At 41.7% G+C, this 14,473-nt stretch overlaps 1 protein-coding gene across 3 annotated transcripts in view; it reads left to right on the forward strand.

Moving 5' to 3' along the window:
* ABCA1 (ATP binding cassette subfamily A member 1) overlaps window positions 1-14,473 on the forward strand; it is a 125,827-nt gene that overhangs the window by 51,351 nt on the left and 60,003 nt on the right. For all 3 annotated transcript variants that reach the window (XM_045780644.2, XM_045780645.2, XM_045780643.2), the window contains exon 7: window positions 1,354-1,530. In XM_045780644.2, the coding sequence (XP_045636600.1) occupies window positions 1,354-1,530 (177 nt within the window). The remainder of the gene's footprint in view (window positions 1-1,353; window positions 1,531-14,473) is intronic.

Here is a 14,473-nt window from a genome sequence, read left to right on the forward strand (position 1 = left end):
TATCTTTACACTAAGCAGAAGTAGTGGAAATGTTTATGCCTGAAAATAAGATCTTCGCTTTACATGATGTAGAATTTTTAAAATTAGAAAAATATGCTTACCACTTGCCCTTATGAAACTAGGAAAATATGCCTTGTGTTTACCATTTGTATGGTTGGGAGATGGGCCAAAGGCAGCAAGCTTATGAAAACAGTTGCATTTAGCACAATTTCCATTCCCCCCTGCCAATTTCATATCTGTCGCATCAGATCAGTTGAAAATAAGGGGCATCCTAAGTGTGGAGGTGGTCCTTGCATGGTATTCAGGTCTCTCCATAGTCAGTGCTCTCAAACACAGATACTGAAGGTAGGCTGACAGCAAGGACTACTTGGAGAAAGGAGTAAAACGGAAGTGCACTTGTGTGTTTGGTAGTAGGTAAAAACTTCATGGAAACCATGGCAGGCCGAATGCTCTGCACTGTTAAAAAGCTACATAGGCCCGGAGAGGCTTTTGGTCCATCACTGACACTAGGTTGTACTAGAAGCAGGTCAAGCTGCACTAATTTAAACTAACTGGGGGAGATAATAATGGGATAATACACAATCTGCATTATCTATTCATTCCACAAATACCTACTGTTGATAATGTTTCAGCATTATGGACACAACATGAGCAAAATAGCAAGCCCCTCCTCTTACTGAATTTGCTGTCTAACGGACAGTAAGGACCCTGTATGAAGAAGTACAGTTTATTGAAGCCCAGAAAAGTTATTTAAGAAAACAAAATATGGCCAAGGAAAGGCTCTCTAAGGGGTCTCTTATAATGAATGCACAAGAATGACTTAGAGTTGGCCTTCAATGAGGCCTTTTCCTAAGAGGCTTGGCTTTCTGGTACTCTTCTCTGGGGCAAATAAAATGAAGAGTCCAAATTCTGAAATTGCTTCAACATAGTTTTTTGCATCTGTGAAATAGCTATACCTGTAAGTAAATAGTATGAATACTTTTTTTTCATAATTCAGCCCAGCCGCAGTTTAACATATCATATGTTCCAAAATAATGAGAATGTTTTTCTCTAATAAAATAATAAAAATGGTTTCAGGAGTTTAGACTTTCAATTCCTATTTCCTGAATCATGTGTCCCACTTTTGAGAATAAGAGTTGGACTAAGGATTTCCCTTCACAAGGAAAAGAGTGTGGGAGACGATGAGTCAAACAAAACATTCAGACTTTATGTTTCCTGTCGGATTGTGTCTTGGTACATTCCAAAGGTCGGGAAAGAGCTCTGATGCATTGGACTGTGCAGAGCTGTACTGACCCAGCTTTGCCTCTTTGTAACCCGGTTTTGCTTGTCTCTCTTTCCATAAAATGCTTCCAGGTATTTTTGCAAGGGTACCAGTTACATTTGACCAATCTGTGCAGTGGATCAAAATTAGAAGAGGTGATTCAACTTGGTGAACAAGAAGTTTCCAAGCTTTGCAGCTTGCCAAGGGAGAAACTGGATTCAGCAGAGCAAGTGCTTCATTCCAACATGGACATCCTGAAACCGATCCTGGTGAGTCGGCTTGCCGTGTGGAGAAGCTTCAAGCACTCATGCTTTTGAAATGTGAACACTTTCCCTGGACAACATAATTTTTTGTTTTGTAGAAACATAGGGCTGGCTGGGAGTTTGAGAGGTAATTTAGCTCAGTTGTATCCTGTTCTTTCAAACCTTTGGGCTTTTCCCCAAAAGGTAAAAGGGGGAAGAATGAGTTGGGTATGGCTCTGAATCTAAACCTCAGGTCTTTTGTGCCTATTTCAGAGAAGACCCGTTTTTTTGTGGTTTTGTTTTGTTTTTATTTTTGTTTTATTGTCAACATTTGAGATTAGAGTTCATTTGGAGAAGGGGTTCCCCAGATTAAAAACAAAGTCTCAAAATCATTGATGGGAAGATGGATATCCATTCTTGAGAGCATCTCAGCAAGGAAACACTGTAAGCTGTCACAGTGGGAAAACCTTGGAATTGGATGGGAGCACACACAATAATTAGATTAATCCATGACAAAAGTGCATTTGCAGAAAAAAAAATTGCAACAAAGTCTGATTAGCCTAGGAATCAGTAGTTCAGAGAAGTGGTCCAGAGTATACATGTTCATTCTTAAAGAATACAGATGAACCTGGGCATTTTGGTCATCAGAGGGTTGGGTATAGTTCCAGAACAGGTGTATGTCTTTGGATTTTCTGAGAGCTCTGGTGACTGTCTCTCCAACAACAGCATTTAGCATCCGGTGTTCTGGTCTCCTCCCCAGATAGCACTCTGATTTGTCAGTAGATTCTCTTAAAACCAGGGAAAGAACCTTGGAAGAAGGATGTGCCTGGAAAGAGACATTCCTCATTATAATAAAAAGATGTAGAATCTTCTGGGACTTTGTGCAGCATAATTTCTTTCTAGAGAGATCCTTTATCCCAGGGATAGAAAGAAGGTCCAGTTTCTGGACGCTGTGCCTGGATCACACCCTAGAAAGTGATCTTGGAAACATCTTCTGTGGTTTATACACTAGTGACCATCAAGAAGTTCCTGTATCCTTGACTCTGTGATGGTGCAGCTTCTGCCTGAGATGAAGGTAGTAGGAAAACTGCGAATTCTTGGGATTTTCTGTGTCAGGGTTGATGGTAAACCAGTCAGTATAAAGGGCATAGGTCTAATGCTTAAGATCTGTTTTTGTTTTATTCCAGAAGTAGTATTTTCTGTTTCAGTTAAAAAAAAATACTGAGTCGTTCAGTGGTCTGTAATTCTATTGGTTAATGTTTCCATGGTATAATTTCCAAATAAGATATATATTTCTAAGTGGGGATGATGTTTGCAGTTCCAGAAAACTGGTCCAAGTGGCTGCCTAAGCTCATTTGTGTAGACAAATGCAGCCTGTTGGCACCTTTTGGGTTGTGTTATATAGAGGGCCAAAGGTTATTAGAAATGTGAGACCATTTCCTTGTACAGTTTTAGTTATTTTGCTCTATTTCACCACAAGAGAGAAATGTTCCCCCTTTCAGCCAGAATGATGCAAATTTTGGAAATATGGTGCTTTTAGAAGACATAATAATTTACATTGGTGCCCATTCATTGTTTCATTTCTGTTTAATGATTAAACACTTATTGTGTGCACAACCCGGAAAATCCGTCAACTCACATAATGTCTGAATTGCCCTCCAAGTAGAATGACAGTGTAGCCTTCATGACCTGACAGTCGGCAGTTTAGGTTTCAACCTGATAATCATCCCTCCCTGGTTGGGGGGGTTAGCATAATAGGGTACATGGAAATGCACCATCAGAACTGTCAGCTACATCGCAGCCCATCCTGTTGTTGTGGTTGTGCCTTGCAGATCAGTTGGTTCACGACAGGGATTAAGGTGGCTATCATCTGCTTTTTGCACGTTTCTTAGGCACAGAGAGCATCTCAGGTTCTGCTCCTGCCTATCAGCTGTTGCTGAGAGCTCTCTCTGCATAAAGTCAGAAAATGGGGCTCTTGAATTAGAGTATGGTGAGTGGTCAAAATTGTTCTGTATAGAGGTGATTTTGAAGGATACCTTTGGGATGAAATGACTTCCAAACATTTTGCAATGTGACTTTTATTGATTGAGTTAAACAGGGCCTTAATTGGAGCATTGGGATTGATATTTGATTTACATTAAGCAGCCTGTTACTCCTGCCACTTGGTTGACATTTCAGCATTTTCGATGTAGATGAATGTGACATGCAGCATCGTTGGCAATGGGCAGTGAATCACACTGAGAAACACAACAGGAGCAGCAACCAGGTGCCAGGGGCAGCGTTGTGGGGAGAGAAACTGGGGTGTCAATATGTGTTTCTGTCCCTGAAGTGGATTTTCAGGAAAGACATGTTTTGAAACATTTCTCCTCTTTTTGGGGGGGGGGGGGGGTTAGTGTGGTTAGTTTTCTGTTTTTCAGCCAAGAGTATTCTCTTTCTCCTGTGCCGCCTCTGTCTTCTGATGACCTCTGGACAACAGTGTTTTGACAACACGGGGGAAAGTGTGGCAGAGGGGAAGGGCCGTGGGCTTGGGGTCAGCTGCGTCTGGGTTCAAACATTGCGTCAGCAGTTTTACCAGCTGTGTGACCTTGGATAACTTTAGTGTGAGTCAGCCTCAGTTTCTTCTTCTTTTACATTCAGGTGATATATTTTACCTTTGTGATTATTGGTCATGCATATGAAGAGCGTGACCAAGGGGCCTGGCGTATGTTAGGGGTTTAATAAATAGAGGTCAGTCATCAATAGAAATATTTTCATGCTGAAAGCAATTGCTGGCAAGATGGAAATTTTCTTCTGTGTTAGGAATCGGTGATGCCAAGCAAAGTAGTCCTGAAGAACATTTCAGTGAAAAATTTTATTCTTTGCCTAGATGTTGTCAAGGCTTCTTACCCTGTAGTTTCTTATGTATGTGTACACCTCAATTATTTATACCTTGCATGAAAATTAATACCGATGTCAGAATGTTACTGCATTCTTAAAGTTCTCCAGGATTAATGGTGGTTTCCATTAGGCATTCTCCTTTTAATTTAAAAACATACTCATTTATTGAACTATGTTAAATTCATTATGTGTCAGGTATGTTCTGGGAGCTGGACTCAACGGAGATCCTCACAAAGATGGCTTCTGAGGAGTACAAGGATAGGTCGATACATGAAATATTATCTCCAGGTTAAATGCATTTATGAAGGGAGACTTATGTTCATAGTATCTGTACTGTTGACAGAACAGACTCTAGGAGGGGATCGTGGCTATCTAGCAGTGACTTTTTTTGTCTCACTGCTCAGAAAGGTGGATTTGCCTGTTCCATTTGGCTGGCAGGTGAACTTTCCTTTGCCTTCCCTGCGGGTCCTTCTTGAAGCAGCGTCCACCTTTCCCAGACAGAGGAGAAGTCTTATGGGGGCCTCTCTCTGCTGTCCTTCAATAACCTCCAATCTGTTTGGGACTGTGAGAAGGAGCCGTAACAGTGGACTAGCAAATTCTGGCCAGAGGGATTTGTTTGCTTCTGTTGTCAAGGTCCTTGCTGATAGTGTTGGGTTCTTATTGCTGCTGTAACAAATAACCACACACTTGGCAGCTTAGAACAACATGAATTTATTATTTCATAATCCTGTAGGCCAGAAGTCTGGGCGCAGTGTGGTTCCCCTGGGTCTACTCCTTAGAGTCTCACGAGACTGAAATCAGAGGCTTTATAGTGCTGTATTCCTTTTCAGAGGCTCTGAGGATACATCTTCTTCTGAGCTCATTCAGGTTGTTAACTGAATTTAGTTCCTTGCAGTTGTAGGACTGATGTCCCTGTTTCCTACCTGGATGTCAGCTAGAGGCCGCTTTTTGCTCCTAGAGGCTACCAGCATTCCTTCTCATGATTTTCATGTGGCCCCTCTCCAGCGACACTGGGTCGAGACCCTCTCATGCTTTAAATTTCTCTTGTCTTTTCCTTCTGCCATATCTCTCTGCTTTTAGCCCGAGAAAGTTCTCTGCCTTTATGGGCTCATGTGATTAGATTGGACTTATCTAGATAATCTAGGATCATCTCCCTATTTGAAGGTTTATAACTTTAATGATATCTGTAAAGTACATTTTATCATGTGATCTAACATATTCAGGTGCCAGGGACTAGGATGTGGACTGCTTTGGGGAAGGCACTCATCCTGCCACAAATGTTTTTTAACTGAAAGGTATATTCCATTATGTGTTTGAAATGTTTCCTCAGTGCTCCTGGATTTTAATTAGTCCCTCTTCAGCTCTGTACATTTTCTTGCCCATATTCTGAGAGTGACTCCAACCCATAATAAACATTACCCACTAGGATTTTTAATGCGCAAGCCAAAGACAGCAATGACTTTGGGAAGTAGAACATCTCTGAACAAGACATGAGACATGCATCAACAAACTAACAAAGATTTACCGTATGTCTGCTTTGTACCGGTACCGATCTAAGGTGCTAGAGCTTCAGCCATGATGAGGGGAGACAAGCGCACACGCAGCTTTCATTCTAGTGGGCGCTGGGGACCAACTTTCAGGCGAGGTTGGGAATTTGAGGATTCTTCACAGGTTCTGGGTTTGTAGAGTGAGGGATGTCCTTCCCTCCCAGTTTCACTGATGAGCCCCTAGCAGCTCCCTGACACCAATCTTCGCCAGCACGGGACACTGTAAGCCTGGAAAGAATGTGGGCTTAGCTAGGCTTGGATTCTAGTCTTGGCTCACCGTCCTCGCGGTGATGCAAAACTGGTGTCTGATCCTTGAGGTGGAGCAAACGGTGTCTGATTCTTGAGTTAGGAAGGACAGGCATACGGGCTTATCTTCATTTTAGTAACAACTTGAGGACTGCACAACCATGTGGTTAGATTGTTTTGACCTCTGATGATACCTTTACCCTAAAAGGGAAAGTTCTGTTTCTGTGGAACAAAGAGCTCTGTTCACATGTCTTCTGATGCATGCAGCATATTCTTGCAAAGGCAGAACTCAGCTCATGGGACAAAGGAGGTAAAGTGAGTGGTGCCCTGAGGTCCCCAGAAGACCAGTGATCTCACAGCTGGGCTCTGTGTAGATTGAAGGAACAGATAGAGGAGGAGGAAACAAAGTCATTCTTGTCTTGCACGCTCTTTATTTAGCATCTTCTTGATCCTTAGACAAAGGCTTGGAATACAGAAGGGCTTGGCTCATTCCTTTTTGGGGCTACATACTTCAGCTTATCTCATGCAGCCCTTAAAGCATTTGTGCGAATTTTTTTACAGGAGAAAATAGTTGCTTTTCTCTTCCTGCATAAAATTCAGACATTTGTGTTAAGTATCACATTTTGTTTGGTGTTGTTTGATTGTTGCCTACCTGTTTACAGCGTATGTTTTCATCTTGCAGTCCGCTGCAATCCTTATCATTTGGTAAGTGGTAGAATGACACACCTCATGGCTTCACTCTTAAGACTGTGTGTTTAGGGGCACCTGGGTGGCTCAGTTGGGTTAAGTGTCTGGGGTCCTGGGATGGAGCCCTGTGTCGGTATCCCTGCTCAGCAGGGAGTCTGCTTCTCCCTCTCCCTCTGCAGCTCCCTCTGCTCGTGCTCTCTCGTTCTCTTTCTGTCAAATAAATTTTAAAAAAAAATTTAAAAAACAAAAAGACTGTTTAGTTAATTCGTATCAGAAAAGGGGAGCACACAACTGGAGATAAACTGGTGAATTAAACAGAGTGTTAATTTGACTTACTCCATCTGTACAGACCTTTCTGTCTCAGACTAGTTCTTCCTTGAATAGTGCTGCTGTTTCTTAAATTAAGGTTAGGTTTGATTTTGGTCCTGCATTATGTGGTAGTGTATGTATTAAACTGTGTTTAGAAATAGCAAAAAAGTTGGGGCACCTGGGTGGTGCAGTCGGTTGGGCCTCCAACTCTTGGCGCAGGTCATGATCTCAGGGTCTTGAGATTGAGCCTTGTATCGGGCTCCACACTCAGCGTGGAGCCTGCTCAGGGTTCTCTCTCCCTCCCTCTCTGCCTCTGTTCCCCGCACACTCTCACTGTCTCTCAAATAAATCAATAAATCTATAAATCTTTTTTAAAAAAGAAATAGCAAAAAAGTATTTTAATTGCATTAAACACATCAAATTTAAAAGTTACTATTTAAACTGTTGAATTGTTTTTAAAAGATCAGTACCTCCCTCAGACATGAGTTTTACAGTTCCCTACTTTGGTAAGAAATACTAAAATATTCCTCAAAGGAAAACTTCACTGTCATGTGAATCATTGGAAAGAGGTAAGATGTCTTCTGGGTGGCAGTAGTCTTTGTACCTGGTATGTGGCTTACTTATTTTCCATTTGAGCTAAAACATAAAATCTTAGCCCTGAGTTGGATTTTCTGAATATGGGCAAAGTGAAGTAGAGATTTTTAGCTTACTTTGAGATTAAGGGAAGTTTGAAATGTTCTAATGAACACATTGTAACATGTATTCACAGGGGGGAAATAAAATTGTGCATTATATTGAAAATCCTATTCAAATATATATGCATCCACATTGTTTAGGAGTAGAGTCCCTGAAGAATTTGGATGGGGATAAGATTTTTGTAAATTGAAAAGAGTTTCCAGTTACACTTAATTTCACAGATGGTCTGTCTTCTATTTCTCTTTGACTGTGGCTTCTCAGTGCATTGGTAATCTCTCCCAGTCTTTATTTTATATAGTGATCGTCTATAAACAAACACTTACATTAAATTAATTCATTCAGCAAATATTGAGCCCTGATCTGTGCCATGTGCTGGGCTAGGGGGGCAGTGGCGAGCAAGGTACAGCTTTCTTTGTTTCCCTGCTGGTGGGCAATGGATGGGACAGACCAGGAAAGGAGCAGATGCAGTCTCTGCTGGGTGTTGTGTAGGCCTAACCCACACTAACCCAGTCTTTGAGGATCAGGAAAGAAGCATCTGTTAAGATGGGACCTAAAGAATAAAGTTTAGTCAAGTAAAGAGCAGGGAGAAGAATGTTCCAGGACCTGGCTTGTGTATGGGGTCCAGAATGGGAAGAAAAACGAAGGTGGTATTTAGGGGAACCACACGTGATTGAGTGGTTCAGAGTGGAGCAGATGTAGCTATGGGGAGTTTGATGGGAGAAGGAACAGTAAGACAGGATGCTGTGGAGGCGACCACAGGTTAGCAGACGCAAGCGTTCAGGAGCTGTGTTAGGTCATTGGGCCTCATCCTTTAGAGCAAGAGAACCCACTGAAAGGCTCCAGAGGGTGAGTGACTTGATGAGGTGAATTTGAATGACCTTTGAAGCAGGGCTCACACCAGTTCATCTCTTGCCCCTCCTGAGGTGCTTCTCTCTTGCTTTTGGTCTTTCTTCCACACACATTTATCGGGCACCTAATTATTCTATGCCAGGGACTATGTTGGACGCTGAGTTAAAATAAAACACCAGCTCAGAAATTAAAGTCAAATTGACTTGGCTAGGTTACTGCTTTTTAAATTTTCAGTCTTTTACAATTTAGTTAAGCTAGTAGGATAGAAAGAGTATAATGAAATCATCTGTTAGACCCAAAAAAGATGGGCACAATAGCCTTTGTCATTCTAGGGCCAGCGCTCCAGAATGTCATGCTTTTAGGCAATGTTGCCATGTTGTGGTTAACACACGTCGCAGAAATGGTGGGAGCCTTTTGGGTAATATAATATGCATTTGTCTATTCTTCCTGTAATGATATTACAGTATTTAGTTATAATCTAAAAATATCAAATAATACATGAATTCTGGTTAGCTTAACATAGGTCATGTGGCCCCCTCACTAAAGGTTTTATCTTCACTCTTTTTCCCTCTTTCTTCATACAAGAAAATCACTTGCCTCCTGTGGTCAATGGGGGACCCATGTGAGTTCATAGCCAAGGGAATGTTTTGTTTAGGAAAAATAATAGTAGGAATTCCGAACTATACATTGTTTATTGGAACTCTTTGGAAATACCAGCTTGCAAGCTTTGCGTTCCTTTGTCAAATATTAGCAGGAGACCACATTTAATAGTGGGTGCAGGCACGTGGTTCTCAGACCTCATTTTGTGGCCCAGTTTCAGGGCATGTTTCCTGGGGTTAATTTTATTCAAGGAACTTTCAGATTGGATATGTAGTCAAGCCAACTTACACTCTTAACCCTTCTTCCACTCCTGCCCACTCTACTCCTTTCCTCCTTTCTCCCTCTTTTAACTTAGTTAAAAAGTATGAACTAGTGAAAACTTAGAAAAAGGCAGAGCCTAATACAAAGACCGCCCTTACCATCGTCTGTCATTTACCTTGTTTGCTTCCGATTCTTTTCAAGAAATAAAACATTACAGGGGTTGTCGATGCCACCTGTGTATTCCCATCTCTTCCCCTCAGAGACAGATACTACCCTGGAGTTGCGTGCTTTTCTGCTTTATACCATGTAGATGTATTTGCATTCTGTTAATAACAATATACCCTATTGGTTTGTAGGTGTTCACATCGTGTAAATGTGTATATTGATCTGCAACTTGTCTTTTTCACTCCACATTATCTTGTTGAGATTCATCAGTATCAATAACATGTAGCATCTGATTCATTTTAACTGCTACATGGTATTTCCTTTATATACTGAAATTAAAAAAAAACTGTTCTTCCTGTCTTTGGCTTATTTTTTTCACATTGTTTATGGTGTCTATTGGTGCATAGTTTTCTACTTTTGAAAGTTGAAGTCATTTTTTCCACCTTGGTTTGGACTTTTTATATTTTGAAGGCCTTCCCCTACCCCAAGTTCATAAAGACATCTTCTATATATTTGCAACTTTCACTTTTTACTTTTAGCTCTGTAATCTGCCAAGAACTTAATTTTGTATAGTAGTGTGAGATGGAAAACTTTCTGATCTTTCTTACATGAACAACTAGTCCCAGCAACAGTAATTGAATAGCCCATCTTTTCCCCATGAATTTGTAATATTTAGTTTGCAGATTCTCATCAGTCTCTTCTCTGTATTTTATAACATCCAAGCCCAGAAAAGTAAAATGAAGTCTTGAGCAAAATATCTGGATACCCTGAGCTTTAAACGATGCTGAAGGTGAATTGTTTTTTTTTTTTTTAACCGTGTCCTGCCAACCACCCCCCCCCCCGTGTGTAACTCCAACACATCTTTAAAAATGGATATTTGTTTGTATTGACAATAGGTTGCGAATACTTACATTCATGAATACTGAGCATTTAATCTCAAACAACAATTAGTGTAAAAAGGGATCCTAATAATGACATTGATTGTCTTACCTATTACTTATGGCTGGGTTTAGCCAGTGTTTCTCTTAGAGACCAAAACCTAAATTACAAGCAAACCAGAGCTCAGACTATTGACAACAACCATATGATGTGGTATCGCATTTGTGTCTGAATATGTAAAGGTCTGATATCCATGGTAAATGTAATGAAGTCCTTGTATTTATGTCTGTGGTCAGCTGTGGTGTTCATGGGTTAAACAGTCCTGCAGTGCCCATGCGTGGAGCTTTGCTGAATTGTGTAGCTTTTAAAACAAGAAGAATAAGCCTGCCTCAAAGGTTAAGACATTTAAGTTGAAAAACCTGAAGGGAAAATTAGTACCTATGAAAGTTTAAATTCGTTCAGATGAGGAAGTCGTCGTCTAAGAACAGCATGAACGGCTGATTGATTAGTACCCTTCAGGGGAGAGGTGACTGCTAATGTTGACAACAGGCCAGTGGCATAGCTAAGGTTTCAGAGATGTGGCCTTTCGTACTTGGTGGCTGTGAACTCAGTTGGTGTGACGTTCTGGCCTCACATGCATTTCTTACCATCTCTGATCCCAGTCGAGGCTAGGGGAATGGATTGGCCTCTCTTCAGTGCTTCACCATCCAAAGCAGACAGCCTCATGTTGACCAGACGTGGAATGTACAAACAACCACCTCCGTGCAAAGTAGGCTGTGAAAAAGAGGCATGAACATTGCCCAAGGGGCTATGGTTTAGTGGTTCTCGAACTTCTCTGTGCAAAAAAATCCTGAGGCTTCTTGGCTCACATGCCTCGCTTCTGAATCAGTAGGGTCTCCGAGGGCTGGGAGGCTGCACACCTAACAAACATGGCAGCTGGTGCTGGTGCTGATGCAAGAGCTCTGGGACCACACTGTATCCGCGGAAGCTGCTCCTTCCCAGTTGTCTGCCATGGTTTTGGTTATCGTTAAAGGCAATTGGTACTATTTAAATGCAGTATTTCCTTTTTGTAGATTCACTACGTTTGTTTAATGAACTTAGGAAAGATATCTCTACTATAAAGGTAAAAATCAATACCCCTATAAATAGAAGGGGCACATCCATATGCATTAAGGTAAATGTGTGTGTGCGCATACATGGGTGTATGTGTGTAAGTATAAATACACACATATACCTAAACGTAGGCGATGATTTTTCCTTCCAGTTTTTCAGTCTAAGTGTCAGCCCTGGAGCAAGTTTATATGTGTGCGTGTGTGATATAAATATACATCTGTAGTTATAGTTCATCCACGGAACATTACTAAATATAAGTATATATTTCATCTGCTTAACATCTTTTGTTTCACAGTTTCGCAAACACTGAGGGAAAAGGGGGCCTTAGGGAGGAAAGAAGCCTTCATCTCAAGTCTTCAGGAATTAGGTCTAGTCTTACCTGAAGAGGATTTCTTGTGTTAGAAATCGCACGTTGGGTGTGGCTGGTGTGCTTTGAGATGACAACTCTAGCTCTCTGCTCAGCGGAGGGAGGACGCCTCGACAGGCGAGACAGTTCTTGGAGAACTAGCCAGGAAACAGAGGATGGATGTCTTTTCAAGAACTAGAAAACCCTTCAGTTTTGGTAGTAAATTTCTAGGGAAGGGAAGAGGAAGGCAGGGGTGACATTTCTGAGGACTGTGAGGGCTCACTGTGTGCTAGGCGCTGAGTGAGGTGCTCTGCACACGTCCTGTCACGTCGCATTTTTGACCATCCCAGCAGACGTGCACACCACGAACGCTGCTGCATAGCTGCAGAAATCAGGCCATGGGGAGTTTGAGCCGTTTGCCCAGGGTTCGGTAGCCACCCCCGGTCCCCAGAACCAGAGAAGAGGGGACAGAGTGACAGGAATCATCAGAGTCTTATTTCCATTCAGACTTTATGAAAGAAATGGATTAACTACCAAATTTTAAGTTGTGAAAAAGGACATTAAGTTAATCTGGCGTTTTTTGTTTGCTGCGCAATCCTGAGCGTGCGTCATCCATGGGCCTGATATAAGCACAGAAACCCTTTGCTTCCCATGCCTTCCAAAGGAGACCTCTCAGCTTGTAAAAGTTTTCTTATTGTAGATTCTTTAGGGTCAGCTTTTAATGTGATAACCTTTAGTGACGATGTAAACCTGTAGTAAGAAAGTAAAGCACCAAAAATCTCCCACCTGTTTTTGCTCATGATTACTTAGTGGAACGATTGTTAACATAATCTGTGAGTTGCATCACCGAGACCTACTTGAGTGGAGTGGTTAAGGGAGATCAGAGGCCTGAGGACGGGGAGTGTGGGAAAGGTGGACCCTGGTGAGTAAGCCATTCTAGGAGAGCTCATGTGTCAGGTTGGACACATTCTTGCATAGAACCTTTAGACAGATTTTATCAGAAATGTACATCCAGGATTTGGCTTGGATATTATGATGATCATGATGATACTAACTTTTAATCTTCTGTATTTGGAGTTCTTTATTTATTTATTTAAAGTAAGCTCTACACCCAGTGTGGAGCCCAAAGGGGGCTTGAACTCATGACCTTGAGATCAAGACCTGAGCTGAGATCAACGGTTGGTCCCTTAACTGATTGAGTCGCCCAGGCACCCCTGGAGTTTTCTCTATCTATCTATCTATTTAATATTTTATTTATTGGACAGAGATATGACAGAGATAGTGAGAGTGAACACCAGTGGGAAGGAAAGAGAGAAGCAAGCTTCCCAGTGGGCAGGGAGTCCAACGTGGGTGGGGCTCAATCCCAGAACCCTGAGATCATGACCTGAGCCAAAGGTAGCTGCTTAACCAACTGAGCCACCCAGGCGCCCCCCTCCCTCCCCTGGAGTTCTTTTTAAAGGAAAATCTCCCCAGCTGCTATTTCTGAGATAATGATGAACTCTGTCCACTTCCAGCTATTTTCCACATAGTCTGTATTATGATTTCACAACATTCCTTGATACAAGACAAATAGGAAAATAGCCCAGCCTTGGGGCGCCTAGGTGGCTCTGTCATTTAAGTGTCCGACTCTTAATTTCAGCTCGTGTCATGATCTCTGGGTCGTGGGGTCAAGCCCTGCGTCAGGCTCCACACTCAGCATGGAGTCTCCTTGAGTTTCTCTCCCTCTGCCCCTCCCCCTGCTCATGCTCGCTCTCTCTCTCTCTCTAAAATGAATAAATAAGTCTTAAAATAGCCCACCTTTCTCTAGATTAAAGAGGTGTCTGATACTAAATAAAATGATGCCCATAGAAGCACCAAGGAAAGACGGGTTTTCCCAGAAACTTCTTTTTTTTCCTATTTAATGAATAAAAATTATGAAACTAACCCTGCATCTTTTTCTTTTTGGAAGCCTGAAAACTCAGAACCCAAATTTGAGACTCCTCAGCTCTTGCCTCAGGGTCCATGCATCATTCTTCTTTTTCTTCTCTAGCTTAGGCTTTCTGCCCTAACTTATCTTTTCCTTGGGTCCAATGATTTTCATGTATTTGCTGTGAAACTAGGTGGCATATGACAGCAATTAAATATACCATGAGTAAATATAAAGGTCTGACTAAAAGTAGATATACAAATAAGCATTCTGTATTAAATTTCCAGTGTTAGAAAGAGTGCTGGCTTGAGCAGAATGAACGAGAATTTCTCCTTTCCATGCTTTTGGCAGCTTTAAACTTTATATATTCTTCCTTTCTTGTGAGCCATTAGAAATTTGTTTTCTCAAGGTCATTCCTCTGTTGCCCATCTTGCAGACAGAGTTGGGAATTTGTGGTCAGGCTTGCATTGGAGACACACACACACACAC

This window comes from Ursus americanus, chromosome 18 (assembly GCF_024610735.1).
Source record: "Ursus americanus isolate L20-20 chromosome 18, mUrsAme1.1.p, whole genome shotgun sequence".
Classification (NCBI taxonomy): domain Eukaryota; kingdom Metazoa; phylum Chordata; class Mammalia; order Carnivora; family Ursidae; genus Ursus; species Ursus americanus.